The 18,575-nt window shown below is 44.3% G+C and overlaps 1 protein-coding gene across 6 annotated transcripts in view; it reads right to left on the reverse strand.

Moving 5' to 3' along the window:
• PPP2R2B (protein phosphatase 2 regulatory subunit Bbeta) overlaps nucleotides 1–18,575 on the reverse strand; it is a 261,285-nt gene that overhangs the window by 3,781 nt on the left and 238,929 nt on the right. For all 6 annotated transcript variants that reach the window (XM_037907301.2, XM_037907303.2, XM_043520668.1 and 3 more), the window contains one exon: nucleotides 740–909. In XM_037907301.2, coding sequence (XP_037763229.1) covers nucleotides 740–909 — 170 coding nt within the window. The remainder of the gene's footprint in view (nucleotides 1–739; nucleotides 910–18,575) is intronic.

An 18,575-nucleotide genomic window follows, 5' to 3' on the forward strand; every position in this document is an offset into this window, starting at 1 on the left:
ATACATTGACTGGTTCACTGTGTTTTCTGAATGCCGCTGATGAAGTGAGCTGTAGCTCACAAAAGCTTATGCTCAAATAAATTTGTTAGTCTCTAAGATGCCACAAGTACTCCTTTTCTTTTTGCAGATACAGACTAACATGGCTGCTACTCTGAAACCTGTGTTCTCTAAATGGAGTTGGACAGAGTGTTTAAGTGTGTTCAGTTGTATATGCACTTTCAATCATTTTACAATCTAGCCTATGAAAAATGAATGTTACCATTTCAAAGATGGCTCAAGTCCCCAGTGGGCTGAAGTACAGTGACAGATCTGTGTTAAGGGACCCAGCATTGGAATGGTATCGGGTGCTGTGGGTCTGGATTAAGGAAGGTCTCGTGGGGCACTTTGCACAACACCTGTCCAAAATATACCTGAAAATCAATTCCTCACCTTCACCAAACTAGTTTCACCAATCTATCCAAATCATAAAAGGAAAAAAATCAAAAAGGTTATAATTTATCGAGTCACTCAAGCTCATATTTTATAGATATGCTCCCATTGAAATCACAGGCAAAACTTCTGTGGGAGCAGGGGCAAGTTCTTATACTTTGTATGTTTACCCTAACCCTTTCTATCACAAACTTGTGCACCCATCAATGAAAGGTGAAATCTGGTGCTTTCCCATTTATTTTGAATCCCTACAACTGTTCCTATTTAGTTTTAAATGTCTCTTGTCCCATCAGCCTTGAAAATGAAATACCTGGTATGTCTCAATAGGCCTGTTCTCCATGTTCAGGTCCCATACTTTGACGGTGAGATAGTCCCTGGTCATGATATACCTTCCACTGTGACTGAATTTAACATCAGAAATTGAGGAGATGATCTCAGAAAAAAATGATCTGTTACTTGGGTCTTCAGGCTCTTCAAAAACTGCAGAACAAAAGAAAAACGGCAATGTAAAACATGCTGTAAGTTGAATCCATATGATCTTAGAGGAAGACTGGTCATGCAACAATGGCACACTGGGGCCCCAAATCAGGAAAGCATGTAAGCATATGATTAACTTATTTGGGGTCGGGAAGGAATTTTCGTCCAGGGCAGATTGGAAGAGGCCCTGGAGGTTTTTCGCCTTCCTCTGTAGCATGGGGCACGGGTCACTTGCTGGAGGATTCTCTGCTCCTTGAAGTCTTTAAACCACAATTTGAGGACTTCAATAGCTCAGACAGAGGTGAGAGGTTTTTCGCAGGAGTGGTGGGTGAAATTCTGTGGCCTGCATTGTGCAGGAGGTCAGACTAGATGATCATAATGGTCCCTTCTGACCTAAATATCTATGAATCTATGAAAATTAAGTGCTTTCCTGAATCAGGGCCTGGGCTAGCATGGTCAGTTGGAATGTTCTAATGTGTCTGCTTGGACAGTATTTAGTGGCAAATCAGTGACTGTACCTGTATAGAAAGGACAATAACAAAAGGATAGGAACATAGGAATTGCCATTCTACATCAGACCTGAGGTTCATCTAACCCAGCAATCTGACAGTGGCCAGCACCTGGTGCTTCAGAGGAAGGTGCAAGAAATCCCATAACAGACATTTATTTCATGAACCAGCCCACAGGGTAAGTTTCTTCTGATATCTGTATCTGAATGTGCAACATTAAAATAATCAAGAGAAAGAAGGGAAATTTGAGCCAAACTCAGTTTTGTTCCTACTTTTTCCTAAGAACCCTTCAGCATTCGAGCCTGATCCTTCATGGTGCCGGGGGCCCTAAACTCACATTGATGCAAGTGTCAGTGCGACACAAAAATCTTGCACATTAAGCTCTTTTTTGGGGTGAAACTTCATTTTTTTCCCTTGAGTTCCACCTTTTTACATCATGATAAGGAAAACCTGGCATTGGTGTTCTGCGATCTTAGAGAGAGACATTTTCAGCACAAAGGTCTAGCACCAAAATGCAATGACCAGTGAGACTGTCATGCTTTCTCACCATTTAATTTTATCTGACAGTTTTAAACTATACAGTACAATCTTTAGTTGCATTTCATCATTCATGTGCAAGGCACCCTACAGTGCTATTCAGAGAGTCATTATAAATCATGCACTATAAAATATTAATTTCCCAAATTAAAATGCAGCACTACAAAATGAGGCGTCACTTTGACTGCACAGCTGGAATGAATCCAAAAGGTGGAGAACACCAGAGTTGTAGGGCCAAAACTGACTCTGCTATAAGCAGATGCAACTCGATTGGAGTCAGTGGACTTGCATCCCCATTTATACTGGGTCTGGATTTGACATAAAGTAGACAAAATGCCCATATTTGAAGGATTTTACCCTGCATAGTTGAAGCTTCCTCACCTTTAATAAGGGCAATGAGCAAGGAGGACCATAGGAGATCAATATATCAACAATGTAACACTAGCCCAAAACCATAAAGCCTTACAGATCATTCCTGCGCCCTGAAAATCAAAGTGATGAGCAACTTGAAGTCAATGTACAATTTCATAGCTACTGCAAGCATACAATCTTGTTACTCCCTGAATACATCACAATTTGAGCAGCTTACAAAGGAGACCAATGAAGTTCAGCGATTTGGGGCCCATTTATAAAATTATATTTCTGAATGCCATCAGCAGGACGTGTCTCTCTCAAAACCACCTGAACTGGTGGTCCTCGTCACATATGGACCCTTGTTGGTGGCATCAACAGAGGCTGAGGACTGAGTGGGCCATCTATTAGGTCTGATCCATCTCTATAGATGGTCACTACGAGTTAGGGTTGAGGCAGGGTGGCATGGTGGAAGTTTGTATTGCTGCTGCACAGGCTACCCTTGTGCTGTGGTTGGAGACAGGACTCCAGTCTCCATCCAGTCCCTTTCACTAGAACTGAAATTCTTTTTATAAAAACCCCTTCACTGCTGTTCCATTGAAAGTTGGGCTAATATTCAGACCCACCTTCTGTCTAGAAAATAAGTGGCTTAACCCAGCTGTCAGCCTGGCTGTTTCATGTACCACAAAAAGTGCTGCCAGAGACTGACTTTCAGAAGACCATACTGAGTACAAACATTTGTTCAATGTTATTATCCCCTAAGTGCTGGGCTGTGAACTCCTGAATTCTGGAGTAGGATGGGGGAAAAAATCGCCTCAAGTGCCAGAATAAATGATCTCTCTACAAATCAGAAATGGCGTAGCTCACAGCAGGATCCAGGTTGGGCTCCTTTAATTGCCAGCAGGAATTCTGCTGACCTGCAGGTTTTAAAAAATAAATAAATGAAAAACCAACACCCCAACAACAACAGAAAATAAAAGATCTGAGCTGGTCTGCAGAGAGCATCTAAATTCCATGTCATGTCTTCGGTGTAATAATTACGGGTTTGCTCACACCCGGTGGGCTGACTTCATGAGGCTTTCTTTAATGGCTGCATCATTTCCATTCAGTGTGTATGTACGTGTATGAGCTTGTGTCAAGGCTGGAAGTGTTAAGTCTATAGCACACGAGCAGGAGGAATTATTGCTGATGCTGTAGAACTGGGAAATGTCAAAAACTACAAACAACAAAAAAGCCCTGGAGTATCTGAAGAATACTGTGAATGAATGGGAAATACCAGCAAGAACAAGACAATAGTGGTGTTAAAAAATAACAAGGCAAATTTTTGATACATTTCACCAGGAACTGAATATTTCACAGGCTATTGTTCTTGGGAGTCAGATCCCCCCTTGGCTGAACATCAAAATCTACTCCATTGCTTTTCCCCATGCTCTTTTCGTACAGGTTGTTATTGTTGTTTCTACATTTGCCTTTTTTACTGCTCATCTTTTTAATCTCAGTCTTCAACAATCATTGTATATGCTGTGCCAACCTTGCCTTTGTGTGGGGGTGGGGGGGGGTGGTCCTCATTCCAGAGGTCTGAAGTCATATGAAAAGCCACTACCAGGGGGAAAAGTGCTCTTCAGAGCAGCCCAAGGAAGTGACCAGGCGTCTATTTCTCCTGAATGCTTTGATGAGGGTCCCAGGAAATGGGGACCTCAAAAGCAGGGGGGAACGTTACTTTCACAGATGTCTCCATTGCCTTCCAAAATGGGGGCACATCCATGCTGAAGAACGAGGAAGTGTGCATGTAGGGCAAAGGAAGTGTCCAGTCATGGCTACAAGGGAGGCCATAATTCCCGAATGTCTTGATTCAAGTACAGGTCAAATTCTTTTATGTAAAACAGGTCCTTCTGTCTGCAACGTTGGGACCCTGTCACTTCTCAGATAAGCTGGAAAACCAGAACTTCAGGAAGCAGGAAAAGATTTAGAGATGGACCCGAATGAAAATTCTGGAGCCAAAACACCCCTGAACTCTGGATCTTTGCTGAAATTCAGCCCATCTCCAGTAAGATCCGTCGTCAAACCCACTACTTGGACTGAGGTTTACTCATCAGTAAATAAGATCAACACCAATAGAGGGCTTTGTTATGCTCTTTACTCCATTTAAACTTTCATCACAATAAATTACCAATGCTGACTGGAAAACTGGAAATGTAGAAGTCTATGAATCACATTGTTACCAGAGACCACAGGAGGCCTCACCACTCAGCACGGACTCACAGTTTCAGATTCCATGTTGCCACAACAATTGGCTTCCTTGGCGATTTCATCGGCAACTACTGATTCAAGCCTGTCCCAGCATATTTGGCGCAATGTCAACCCTCAGTGCAGATGTAACAAGGAGTCCCATTGGAGACAACTGATTTCCATTCAGGTAAAAGATTTAATCACAAGTAAAGTAAAGACAAAGGAGAGGCAACATCAGGAAATGCTAAACATTTCCTATGCTGTGAAAAGAAGCCAAGATGGTGCAAGAGGCTGTTTCTTTTAAATAGACAGGGCAGACGCAGGGAGGGGGGAGGGACTGGAACACACAGACACAGTGAACACTGTGATGGCAGCAAACTGCATGTTTCTTCCATGATTGTTTGGGGAAGGGGGGGGAGTTAGTTAGGAGGGCATGTAAAGGCCACAGGGCAGGGAGAAGAAGGCAAGAGGTATAGGTGTGGAGTGAAGCTGAGGTGAAAAGACTGAGGTGGAAGAGGAGAGGGAGAGTTGACCCAAACAGCCAATCATGATGGCACAGAAAGTCCAGTCAAAACTGTTTCTCCTCTGGAGATTCTGCACAAGGGGCTAGTTAATTGTTTCCTTGAGGTCTTGTTGGCCTATTATTCTGTGCAATAGGAGCTCATTCTATATTACATAGAGGGATTGGGAAAGGTTCACACCTCAAGAGAGAAATACTGACTGCTCATAGTATAATTATGAAACAGCAAAGGGACCTCAATTCATGTTAAAATTCAAGGAAAAGGACGGCTCTCAGGGCCAGATTTTAAAGGTATTTAGGCACCTAAAAATTCAGGTAGGTGCCTAGTGGGATTTTCAAATGCAAATGCCTTAACACATTTTTAGAAATACACTAGAATGGCAGTGGTTCAATATTGCACTTCATAACTGCCAGCTGGAAAGGGCTTTTTAAGGCCTGGTCAGCGATCAGCTCAACTCTTGTTTGACCTGCATCTATGACACTGCCCAGGTGAAGCCTTGTCTAAATGGGAAATACTGTTGGATGATTCCCTCCTTGGGGAAAATGATTGGGTGAGTCTCTCTCTATGGAAAAATTGTTAGATGCAGCTCTCTATGGGAGTGTGCTGCCTCTCCACGGGAAACCTGTTGCCTTGTGTCTCTCCAAAGGAAAATTGTCACCTGCTTTGCTCTGCAGGAAAATTGCCAGTTTTGTCCCATTATGGTGGAAATTGTCAATCATGTCTCTATATGGGGAAAAATATCAGTTGTCTCTCTATAGGGCAGAAATATCAGCCTAGGAGAGAGATTAACAAATCTCCATAGAATTCCCAATCCCTTAATACACCTCCTAGAAGGCTGAGGCTATACAAGCCTCTTCCCCATTGTTCTCACTGTGCCTTTTCTACTTGGCATCCAGCTTTCACAGTGTTTCAGATTCATTAAGATGCCACAGTCCAGCTTTTGTAACACCATCAGCACTGCATAAGGTGTATGAGTTATCCACCATGCACAGACCAGTCAAGGAGAGTCTGACTGGAAAGAAAATGCAGACAAAGCACATAATGGCTCGATGAAGTCTGGTTAATCAAAGAAGATTAGGATTGGAAGAGACCTCAGGAGGTCATATAGTCTAACACCAACTAAATCATCCCAGCCAGGACTTTGTCTTATATGGCTATACAGTCTCCTACATGGGCTACTCAGAGTTTCCTTTGCATTTTTCCCTTGAGGGGCTCATGGGTGCCCTACCACTCATTCACATAGAAATTCTGTCCTAGTGCCCCCAGTAGCTGTCTGGTGATCCATATGGTACTGGTGGGCCTGTGCTCTAACCTCCCTCTGACTCCTTGGCAGTACAGACTCTGCAGAGCTTCTCTCCCAAGCCCAAGGATCTTTCATCTTGCTAATGGTAAAACTTCCCTAGGTAAGGAGTTCTTAGGGCATGGCTACACTTGCAGATGTAGTGCGCTTTGAGTTAAACCAGCCTTCGTAGCGCGCAGTAGGGAAAGCGCTGCGACAGCTACAAGCGCACTGGCGTAGCCACATTAGCAGCTCTTGCAACGGCCACAGAGAGCAGTGCATTGTGGTAGCTATCCCAGCATTCAAGTGGCTGCAACATACTTTTCAAATGGGGTGGGGTGGGGTGGGGTGGGGTGGGGGGGAGTGTGACAGGGGAGTGTGTTGTGTGTACGTGGGGGGAGAGAGAGTGGATTTTTTCGGGGGCTGAGAGCATGTCAGCATGGTGTCTTGTAAGTTCAGACAGCAGCAGACCTCCTCTCTCCCCCCGCCTCTCTCTCTCACACACAACATTCCACAGTAATGGTTGCTCTGTCTCGGTGCAGATAAGCATGCCGGCTGTCAGAAACGGAGCTTTCAAAGGGCATATCCGTATTTCTACAGTGAGTTCAAAACAATGAGAAGAGTGGTCACTTTACTTAAGGGGATTATGGGACATTTGCAGAGGCTGATCAGAGCGCAGTAATGCAACACCTTGTTCACACTGACGCCCGGGCGTTTCAGCCAAGGTGCAACAAGCGTTAATCTTCTCGCCAAAGTGGAGTACCAGGAGCGCTCTAGCTGTGGAATCAGAGTGCTCTATGTGCCTTGCCAGTGTGGGCAGGTAGTGAGCTAGGGCGCCCGCGACTGCTTTAATGTGCTCTAACTCGCAAGTGTAGCCAAGCCCTTAGAGTAGAGGAACAGTTCATTTTATCAGTCTGGGTTGCTGATAAGTTTAATTAGTCTACCTCTGTATTAGCCCCTGTGGGAGTGCATGGAGGAGATGCTGCTGATTGTAGCAAATAAAGCATGAAGAATGGGTCAGACCTTTCTTGGGAGAAAAGGAGTCATGAAGAGAGGACAGGGTTCAGTCTGTGAAGGCTTTAAGAGCACTAATGCTGGAAACATAAGAGCTGACGCACACCGTGAAAAACCTGGGACAAACCCCCAACAGAGAGCCTCATACAAAGAATACAAAGCAGACTTTGATCCCTTTGAGTTTCTGGTACTGTAGTATACTTATAAGCCACCATGCGTCCCACCAGGTGATATGAGAGGTCCGATCAGAGTTAACGCATTCATTCCATGGTGCACTTGCTATGCCGAGGATATTTTAACTCCACCATCAGAGGTATTTCAACAGCTAAACATTCATATAGAGCAGGGGTCTCAAACACACGTTCTGCGGGGCTATTTCCTGCGGCCTGCCAGTTCCCCGCAGTCCCCCCGCATGCCCCAGCGTTTACCTAGAGCGGCTCTGGCCCGGCGCACACCGGAGGCAGGGCAGGCTCCCTGCCTGCCTGCCTGCCTGGCCCCCGCGCCGCTCCGGGAAGCAGCCGGGCCCTGGAGGATGGTGGGCACAGGATTCTGTGCATTGCCCTGGCTGCTCCTCCAGGTACCTACCCCGAAGCTCCCATTGGCCGTGGTTCCCCATTCCCGGCCAATGGGAGCTGAGGGGGGAGGTACCTGGAGGAGCGGCCAGGGCACCATACAGACCCCTGTGCCCTCCTTCCCCAGATTTCCGGCTACTTCCCAGAGCAGCGCGGGGACACAGCAGGCAGGCAGGCAGCCTGCCCTGGCCCCAGTTCGTGCCGGGCTGGACTCACCCCCCCTAAACCCCTCCTGCAGCCGAACCCCCTGCCCTGAGCCGCCTGCCACATGCCTCCTGCACCCCAACCCCCTGTGCTGAGCCCCCTGCCGCACCCCGAACCCCTCCTGGGAATGGGGGCAGGGAAGGGGGTGGGAAGAGGTAGGGCAGGGGCGGGGTCCCATGGAAGGGGTGGAGTGGGGGCGGGGTGCCAGTGATGCGGCCCTCGGGCCAATGTACTAATCCTCAGCTGTAGCGGCACAGGAGCTAGCGAACAGAGCTGTAAACAGGGGCGTTTCAGTGGGAGTTTGTAGGGGCGTTTGTCTTGTGGTGCTTGTTTGGGGTTTGGGTTTTGCTGTGGTGGTGGTGTTTTGGTGTGGTTTGTGTTTCCCAGATTAACAGGATTTAGGTGGGAAGGCTATGACAGATACAGAGGCAGCAGTGGGAGTGACCCATGTAGTGGAAGACACAATGAGGATGACTGAAAGTGGAAGCTGCTGTATGTACATGATCCTGGAGGGGGTGCCTGGTAAGAGTTTGTCTGCATGAAGTGCCGTCTGATAGAGCTGATGGAGGAAAAGATCCAAGGTTTGGAGATGCAGGTGGAAAGTCTGGTTGAGTTTGGAAAGGGGTTCGAGCAGATTATAGAGCAAAGACATGAGGTATCTGAAGGGAAAAGCTCAGACTTGCAGATGGAAGCAGGACTGGGGAATTCTGAGGGGAGACTGGGTGAGGAAAGTGGTCAGTGGAAGCATGTGACTAAAAGAACCAGGCAGCGGAAAAGACGGGCTAGTGAAGGAGAAATAGAGCTCAAGAACAGGTTTGCAGACTTGGAAAATGAAGAAGGGGCTCAGCAGGTAGTCACTGAAGGTGGAAGGGCAAGGAAGAAGAGAAGAGCAGCTAGTCCTATAAGAAAAGGGGAAGAGTCAATGGAGACTACACCAAATATGAGCCCCAGGAGGATACATGATGGGTTGAAGAGGATTACAAGGGAGAATAGGAATGGAAAGAACTTGCAGCCAGAGGGAACATGGATAGACTGGAGAATAGCACCAGGAAAAGGCAGGTCTATGTGATCGGGGACTCTTTACTGAGAAGAATAGACAGGCCTGTAACCAGAGCTGATCGAGAGAATAGAAGGGTGTGCTGTCTTCCACGTGCTAAGATATGGGATGTAGACCTGAGGTTGAAAAAGGATCCTGAGGTTGAAAAGGGAGCGGGAAAGAATCCCCTAATTATCCTTCATGTGGGAACAAATGATACTGATAGATTTTCACTGGAACGTATGAAGGGAGACTATGCTAGGCTGGGGAAGACGCTTAAGGAAATCGAGGCTCAGGTGATCTTTAGTGGGATTCTGCCTGTTCCTAGAGAAAGGTAACAAAGGTGTGACAAGATTATGACTATCAACAGATGGCTTAGGCAGTGGTGCTATAAGGAGGGCTTTGGGATGTATGGCCACTGGGAGGCATTCATGGACAGAGGACAGTTCTCTTGGGATGGACTTCATCTGAGTAGGGAAGGAAATAGACTTCTAGGATGGAGGCTGGCATAACTGATTAAGAGAGCTTTAAACTAGGAATTTGGGGGAGATGTCCAGGTAATCTCCACGTCGGATTTTAGCATTGAGAGGGAAAAAAACAAAGTAAGAAAGGATACAGCCGTGGGTAGGAGAATGTATACAAGGAGGAAGGGAAGTGTGGATACCAGTCTAATAAGTTACACTGGCTGCAGAATGACCGTGCCTAATAGGGTACAGATGTGAGCGAGGCCAAACAGCAAAAATTAAGATGTTTGTACAACAATGCGAGGAGCTTAGGTCACAAAATGGAGGAACTAGAGCTACTGGTGCAGGAAGTGAAACCAGATATTATAGGGATAACAGAAACATGGTGGAATAGTAGTCATGACTGGACTACAGGTATTGAAGGGTGTGCGCTGTTTAGGAAAGACAGAAATAAAGGTAAAGGTGGTAGAGTAGCATTATATATCAATGATGAGAAATAAGAAGCGATGGAATGGATAAGACAGAGTCCATCTGGGCAAAAATTACATTGGGGAAGAAAACTACTAGAGCCTCCCCTGGGATAGTGCTTGGGGTGTGCTATAGACCGCCGGGATCTAATTTGCATATGGATAGAGCCCTCTTTAATGTTTTTAATGAAGTAAATCGCGTAATCATGGGAGACTTTAACTTCCCAGATATAGACTGGAGGACGAGTGCTAGTAATAATAATAGGGCTCAGATTTTCCTAGATGCGATAGCTGATGGATTCCTTCATCAAGTAGTTGCGGAACCGACTAGAGGGGATGCCATTTTAGATTTGGTTTTGGTGAGTAGCGAGGACCTCATAGAAGAAATGGTTGCAGGGGACAATCTTGGTTCAAGTGATCATGAGCTAATTCAGTTCAAACTGAATGGAAGGATTAACAAAAATAAATCTGCAACGAGGGTTTTTGATTTCAAAAGGGCTGACTTTCAAAAATTAAGGAAATTAGTTAGGGAAGTGGATTGGACTGAAGAATTTATGGATCTAAAGGCAGAGGAGGCCTGGGATTACTTTAAATCAAAGCTGCAGAAGCTATCGGAAGCCTGCATCCCAAGAAAGGGGAAAAAAATTCATAGGCAGGAGTTGTAGACCAAGCTGGATGAGCAAGCATCTCAGAGAGGTGATTAAGAAAAAGCAGAAAGCATACAGGGAGTGGAAGATGGGAGGGATCAGCAAGGAAAGCTACCTTATTGAGGTCAGAACATGTAGGGATAAAGTGAGACAGGCTAAAAGTCAAGTAGAGTTGGACCTTGCAAAGGGAATTAAAACAAATAGTAAAAGGTTCTATAGCCATATAAATAAGACGAAAACAAAGAAAGAAGTGGGATTGCTAAACACTGAGGATGGAGTGGAGGTCAAGGATAATCTAGGCATGCCCAATATCTAAACAAATACTTTGCCTCAGTCTTTAATAAGGCTAAAGAGGATCTTAGGGATAATGGTAGCATGACAAATGGGAACGAGGATTTGGAGGTAGATATTACCATATCTGAGGTAGAAGCGAAACTCGAATGGCTTAATGGGACTAAATCGGGGGGCCCAGATAATCTTCATCCAAGGAATTGGCACATGAAATTGCAAGCCCATTAGCAAGAATTTTTAATGAATCTGTAAACTCAGGGGTTGTACCATATGACTGGAGAATTGCTAACATAGTTCCTATTTTTAAGAAAGGGAAAAAAAAAGTGATCTGGGTAACTACAGGCCTGTTAGTTTGACATCTGTAGTATGCAAGGTCTTGGAAAAAATTTTGAAGGAGAAAGTAGTTAAGGACATTGAGGTCAATGGTAAATGGGACAAAATACAAAATGGTTTTACAAAAGGTAGATCGTGCCAAACCAACCTGATCTCCTTCTTTGAGAAAATAACAGATTTTTTAGACAAAGGAAACGCAGTCGATCTAATTTACCTAGATTTCAGTAAAGCGTTTGACACCGTGCCACATGGGGAAGAATTAGTTAAATTGGAAAAGATGGGGATCAATATGAAAATTGAAAGGTGGATAAGGAATTGGTTAAAAGGGAGACTACAGCAGGTCCGACTGAAAGGTGAACTGTCAGACGGGAGGGAGGTTACCAGTGGAGTTCCTCAGCGATCAGTTTTGGGACCAATCTTTTTATTACTGACCTCGGCACAAAAAAGTGGGAGTGTGCTAATCAAGTTTGCGGATGATACAAAGCTGGAAGGTATTGCCAATTTGGATGTCCTTGTAAACTGGAGTAATAGTAATAGGATGAAATTTAATAGTGAGAAGTGTAAGGTTATGCATTTAGGGATTAACAACAAGAATTTTAGTTATAAGCTGGGGAAGCGTCAATTAGAAATAATGGAGGAGGAGAAGGACCTTGGAGTATTGGTTGATCATAGGATGACTATGAGCTGCCAATGTGATATGGCCGTGAAAAAAGTTAATGCAGTCTTGGGATGCATCAGGGGAGGTATTTCCAGTAGAGATAAGGAGGTTTTAGTACCGTTATACAAGGCACTGGTGAGACCTCACCTGGAATACTGTGTGCAGTTCTGGTCTCCAGTGTTTAAGAAGGATGAATTCAAACTGGAACAGGTACAGAGAAGGGCTACTAGGATGATCCGAGGAATGGAAAACCTGTCTTATTAAAGGAGACTCAAGGAGCTGGGTTTGTTTAGCCTAACTAAAAGAAGGCTGAGGGGAGATATGATTGCTCTCTATAAATATATCAGAGGGATAAATACCGGAGAGGGAGAGGAATTATTTAAGCTCAGTACCAATGTGGACACAAGAACAAATGGATATAAACTGGTCATTAGGAAGTTTAGACTTGAAATTAGATGAAGATTTCTAACCATTAGAGGAGTGAAGTTTTGGAATGGCCTTCCAAGGGAAGCGGTAGGGGCAAAAGACCTATCTGGCTTTAAGATTAGACTTGACAAATTTATGGAGGAGATGGTATGATGGGATAACATGATTTTGGCAATTAATTGATCTTTAAATATTCATGGTAAATAGGCCCAATGGCCTGTGATGGGATGGCATCTGAGTTACTACAGAAAATTCTTTCCTGGGTATCTGGCTGGTGAATCTTGCCCATATGCTCCGGGTTTAGCTGATCGCCATATTTGGGGTCGAGAAGGCATTTTCCTCCAGGACAGATTGGAAGAGGTCCTGGAGGTTTCTCACCTTCCTCTGTAGCATGGGGCACAGGTCACTTGCTGGAGGATTCTCTGCTCCTTGAAGTCTTTAAACCACGATTTGAGGACTTCAATAGCTCAGAAATAGGTGAGAGGTTTTTCGCAGGAGTGGGTGGGTGAGATTCTGTGGCCTGCGTTGTGCAGGAGGTCGGACTAGATGATCATAATGGTCCCTTCTGACCATAATATCTATGAATCTATGTAGCCCTTGTGGTCATTTGAGTTTGACACCCCTGATACAGAGTCTGAGGCCATTAAAAGTGGAAAAGTTAAGAAGGGAGGCAAGGTGGATTTCTCCACCGTTTGCAGCTGTGAACATTTCAGGAGAGGTGGAAATGGATGGATACAAGCATGTGCATGCACGCGCACACTCTCTTTTTCTCTCTCTCTATGGAAATAAACTTCCCTCCTCTTCCACTGCCAGTGCAGTAGGCATTCCAGTCACCAGTTGTACTGGATGTGGCAAGGAGTTCTTCACTCAAATGACTCAGTGACCTACACACTACCCTTAGTTTCGAAGTATCCAGTCCGATAAACTGGTTCAGTCTCTCCTGTTTTTGCCCGCCCCCGCTTCACTTCTCTCTCTTTCTCATCTGTCAACAATTTAAAGTCATACAGCAGAGAGGATGACCAGCAGCATTAAGCAATCTGACAGTGGAAAGGACTTTGAGGCAATCAATCTGAATCCTACTTGAGTGGGCAAATCATATAATATAGTTATTACCCACTGAGCTTTCCGAAGGACAGTACTGAGAGTGTCCCTTGCTAAAGAGCACAGTGGGGTTTAATTGGTAGTTATGTTTAAACACAGGTCTATATTCAGCTGGGTTAGAAACAGCAAGGTTATCCAAGGGGATGGCTAAAGGTAACCACAGGATAGCATGCAAGGTGTCATCCTTGCAAGGTCTTCCCTTAATGCTCTTGCTACAATGTACAGAACCCATTATAATTAAGGCTAAGATTTAGTCATGGGTATTTTTAGTAAAAGTCATGGACGGGTCACAGGCAGTAAACAAAAATTCACTGCCCATGATCAGTCCATGACTTCTACTATATACCCCTGACTAAATCTTGGGCGCTGTGGAGGGGGGGCTCCGGTGGCACTGCGGGGGCACTGGGGCAGGGGGCAGCCCAGGGGTGTTCTGGGGTGACCTAGGGACACAGTTGGTGCAGGGGGCAGCAGTGTGCAGCCCAGGGGTGTTCAGGGGTGTGTGGCAGCGTACGGCTGAGAGGAGCAAGTAGCGGGCGGGGGGAGCCAGGGAGGTTTCGGGGCACAGTGCAAGGGGAGCAGGCCGGGGCTCCTTCTGAGCACAGGCCTGGTTCCATGGAGCCACTGGAGCCATTTTAAACCCGGCACTGGTGCAGCCCCTCCCCACTGGGTGCCTGGCCAGGTCTGCTTGCCACCGTGGAGGAGCAGGAAGATTATGGCCTACCTTCTCCCCACTCTTTTTGGAGTGGTTTGCATCTTTAGAGGCTCTACAAGGGAGCTCAAGAGACCAGCAAGATTATGAAGTTGCCTGACCCTTGTGCAGGAGTAAGAAATGGTCAGTGCACCCTAGTCCTCTTACCCACCTGCACAGAAATGTGGCCCTTGACCTGTCCTGTACAAACATGGCTAGAGGTGCAATGCATCACAAATTGCAAATCACATTGCCACCCGCAGTGATGTGCTGCTCAGAGTGAAATAGTTCTGTTCCACCGTATGCAGTAACTGTTCCCAGTACAAGCAATACGGATTTCTTCGTGAGATTTACATTCACGGTTAAAAGAAATGGTGTTTGCTATCTATTCAACATTACCTGGGTTGGGCTTAGACAGCTCTGTGGAAAGGGAAAGGAAGGGCAAGTTCATGGAATGGCTTTAAGCAGCCATTTTTTGGCTTTAAGCAGCAATAACAGCACTTCAATTACCTCCAAGGACTGAGACTGAAACTCCTTCCAGCTGCTATTTGTGATCTTTGCCACAACCCTGCACCTGCTCAGCCAGGGTACAGCTCTGTATAAAAGGTGGACCCACAGAGTGGCATCAAATTCTGATGGAGTATCAGCTCAGAAACTATAAGCCTCAGTCTTCCTGAAAACCCAGTCACACTACTCCAGTGTGAAAACAGGTATAATTAATAAAAAAGGTAAACGAGTGATTGAGTTAGCTGGGGGTGGACAGAGTTACTTTTGCTTCTTAGATGGAAGCTTGGCAAGGGGTTTTTCTATGTGCTGCAGAAGCAGATACGGACTGCTGAGCTCACAGAGAGGATTTCTTGGGAGCGCTTCAGCTAATTCCATGTTACAGAAAAAAATCTATTTTCTCTTTCACTGAGTGGTATTCCCTCTCCATCCATATTTCCTCCCAAAACACAGGGGAAAAAAATCTATTTAAATGCTGAGCATTTCTCTGCTTTTAATACAAATGAATCCTCACTGGCATCTCCTCCATCAATTCTGTGTGGTTAAAGCAAAAATCTCAGAGGTAGTAGGAACTATTGCAAATGTAATGCCAGTTGATGGAACCTTATGGCATTAAATGGACTGAGATGCAGAGTCCAGAACAGGATAGAGATACACTTCCAAACTTCCCAAGGTTCAGTAGAGTTTGGAACTGGGACATTAGTGGACAGAGATGGGGTCAGCTGCAAAGATCATTTCCAGCTTCCAATTCCAATTCTTTATAGATGTTTGGAGGTCTGGTTTTAGTTTGGACCCCATGAGAAATGTAGTAAATGATCAGGGACTCTTGGTGAAGGCTTTTACCAGATCTTTATTAACTTGGATGCTTATAAAACTCAAACAAAAGATCCTCCTGGTGCAGGTCTGTGAAATCTTAAGATCAATTATTGATTAATGTGGGGCAGGTGCTTTCTTTAAACTGGGAAGAAAATGTAACCAGAAGCACAAATTACACTTCTTGTCTTAGATCAGGACAAGAAGGATCTTGAATTCTATTTCTACTAACTTCCTGGGTAACCTTGGGCAAGTTACTTGACCTCTCTATGCTTTAGTTTCTCCACATACTTACCTACCTCACAGTGGTATTGTGAGTCTTAATTAATACTGAAATATCCGGATAGTAGGCTTTATATAAATGTAAGGTAGTATTCTCTCCTTCATGCACAAAGGCAACTACAAGCTACCTTGCATGGAAAGAGGCAGTGGCTTAACAGAGCTTTGACTACAAAGAGCAAATATGCTGTAAAAATAGAAACACATATGTTAAAGCTGACCCTAGGCAGTGTGTTGCACCCAAATACTTATAAAAAGGTTAATAGATATGACTGGATGTACACTGATATGGTCTGCATTTTGATTACACACGGGCAGTTATTAAATATCTCCTTTAGAGAATTCATCTCCAAAAGCCAATGTTGCTTTTTCATTTTGAACTTTGATGAACTGTCTCAATTCCGACTCTCACATCTGCTGAGCTGCAATTGACTGAAGGCCAATGCTTCTGAAGGAGAGAGGAAAATCAATATGAAATGTCAAGGGAGAGGTCAAATTGAACTGGTTTTCGCAGTTGGCTTGTATACGCACTGAGGACTAAAAGGACATTTCAGCAACTGAACAAAGGGAGATACCAAATGAGGGTTTCTACTGCTGAAAAGTCAAGAAACTGAATTTTGTTTGCTTCTTAATTGTATTAGGAATCTCAGGTGGGAGCTGATGCCACAGGATAGTGAGACAGTGCAAAGAAACAGTGGAATTTAGGGAAACTGCTGTTCAAAAAGTTAAGCCCTCCATATAGAAATATACAGTTTTCCTCCCAATCTACTTTTTTATAACCTAACAATATGTTGTAGATATGCAGCTATAATCATGCTCTATGAAGATCAAAAGCATTAGTTTGCACTTCATTTCTCATCACCTCAGTGAGGTTAGATCCTGAAATATGTGGAGAAAGTACTGTCTGGATCTAGTTTATTAGGGTTAGGACTCAATGGCACCACGTCTGTGCGATTTGTTCTTGCAATATTCTCACATCTTGGATGCTAGAAATCTCCTGAGATGCTTGTAAGATATGGAACTGGAAAATAGGCCCCCTCAGAACCAAAACTACAGAGTCAGCTGATTCACATCTAGATTTTCAAAGAGGTTTGAATTCCAACTTCTGGCCTGTCTCCAATAACAGTTTTATTGTTGCTTATTAGTCTATGAAAGGACACGTGAGCTTCTCAGGTCACTAAGAATTACAGTACAATATTAACCAGTTTATTTGAGCATGAGCTTTCGTGAGCTACAGCTCACTTCATCAGATGCATAGCATATCGTGGAAACTGCAGAAGACATTATATACACACAGAGACCATGAAACAAAACTTCCTCCCACCCCACTCTCCTGCTGGTAACAGCTTATCTAAAGTGATCATCAAGTAGAGCCATTTCCAGCACAAATCCAGGTTTTCTCACCCTTCCCCCCCCCCCCCCAAACACACATATAAACTCACTCTCTTTGAAACCTCTCTTTATAATGCGCATGATAATCAAGGTGGGTCATTTCCAGCACTAATCCAGGTTTTCTCACCCCCCCCCCCATACACCCTCCTCCAAAAACCACACACACAAACTCACTCTCCTGCTGGCAATAGCTCATCTTACAATGTGCACAGCAATAATCCAAGTTTAACCAGAACGTCTTGGGGGGGGTTTGTAGGAAAAAAACAAGGGGAGATAGCCACTCCCAGTCTCTATTCAAGCCCAAATTAATAGTATCCAATTTGCAAATGAATTCCAATTCAGCAGTTTCTCGCTGGAGTCTGGATTTGAAGTTTTTTTGCTTTAATGTCTTCTGCAGTTTCCACGATATGCTATGCATCCGATGAAGTGAGCTGTAGCTCACGAAAGCTCATGCTCAAATAAACTGGTTAGTCTCTAAGGTGCCACAAGTACTCCTTTTCTTTTTACGAATACAGACTAACACGGCTGTTACTCTGAAACCAGTACAATATTAACCTGCTTTACATTGTCTTCCAACAACAATAAACCACAACACACTTGTTTTTAGATTCAAATAACCCTTTAAAAGTGTTGCACCCACGGGTGTTAGAATAGCCTTTGGGATCTGTGAATTCAAAAATATGTAAATCCACGGTGCTCTAAAAGGTGATGAATTCTAATCACCAGCAACTGGGTAGGATATTGGCAGATATTGTGACTTGAGTAATAGAAGGCACAAATATCCTTGCATATTAAATCTACTGAAAGAAGATACATGCACTTACAACTTCCAGTCTAGTCCTTTTGGGGATGCTAGGAGAAGATGCTCATCCTTTGAAATATCTCTAAACTCATTAATAAAAGAGATGCCACAATGTAACGGCGTTATGGGTCTATAGTAGATCATATGGGTCTATAATATATGTTTGGAGAGGTGTGAAAACTGCAAAAATGTATTTTCAAAAATTCTTGTGGATAAAACACACTCATCTGCTTCGCTAGCGTTCATGACCCCTTATATTTCCATATCCACAAACATCCCAGTCATCAAGTTTTTAATTGTGGAATTATTGGTGGGAAGTGAATACTAGCCAGATATATATTTTGAGTATCCTTCCACCAGAAATACTCCCCTGGCCATTTTGAAAAGCTCCTATTGTTTGCACAATAGCAATATCGATAGATTATAAATGTTTGCAGAGAATAAAATGTAGGGCATCTAATCCAGGAAGAAAAACAACATCATGGGAATCAGGTGACCAATCATAAAGCATGAATAACCAGCCCTGAATTTATTGTGCTAACTCTTCTCTTA

This window comes from Chelonia mydas, chromosome 8 (assembly GCF_015237465.2).
Source record: "Chelonia mydas isolate rCheMyd1 chromosome 8, rCheMyd1.pri.v2, whole genome shotgun sequence".
NCBI lineage: Eukaryota > Metazoa > Chordata > Testudines > Cheloniidae > Chelonia > Chelonia mydas.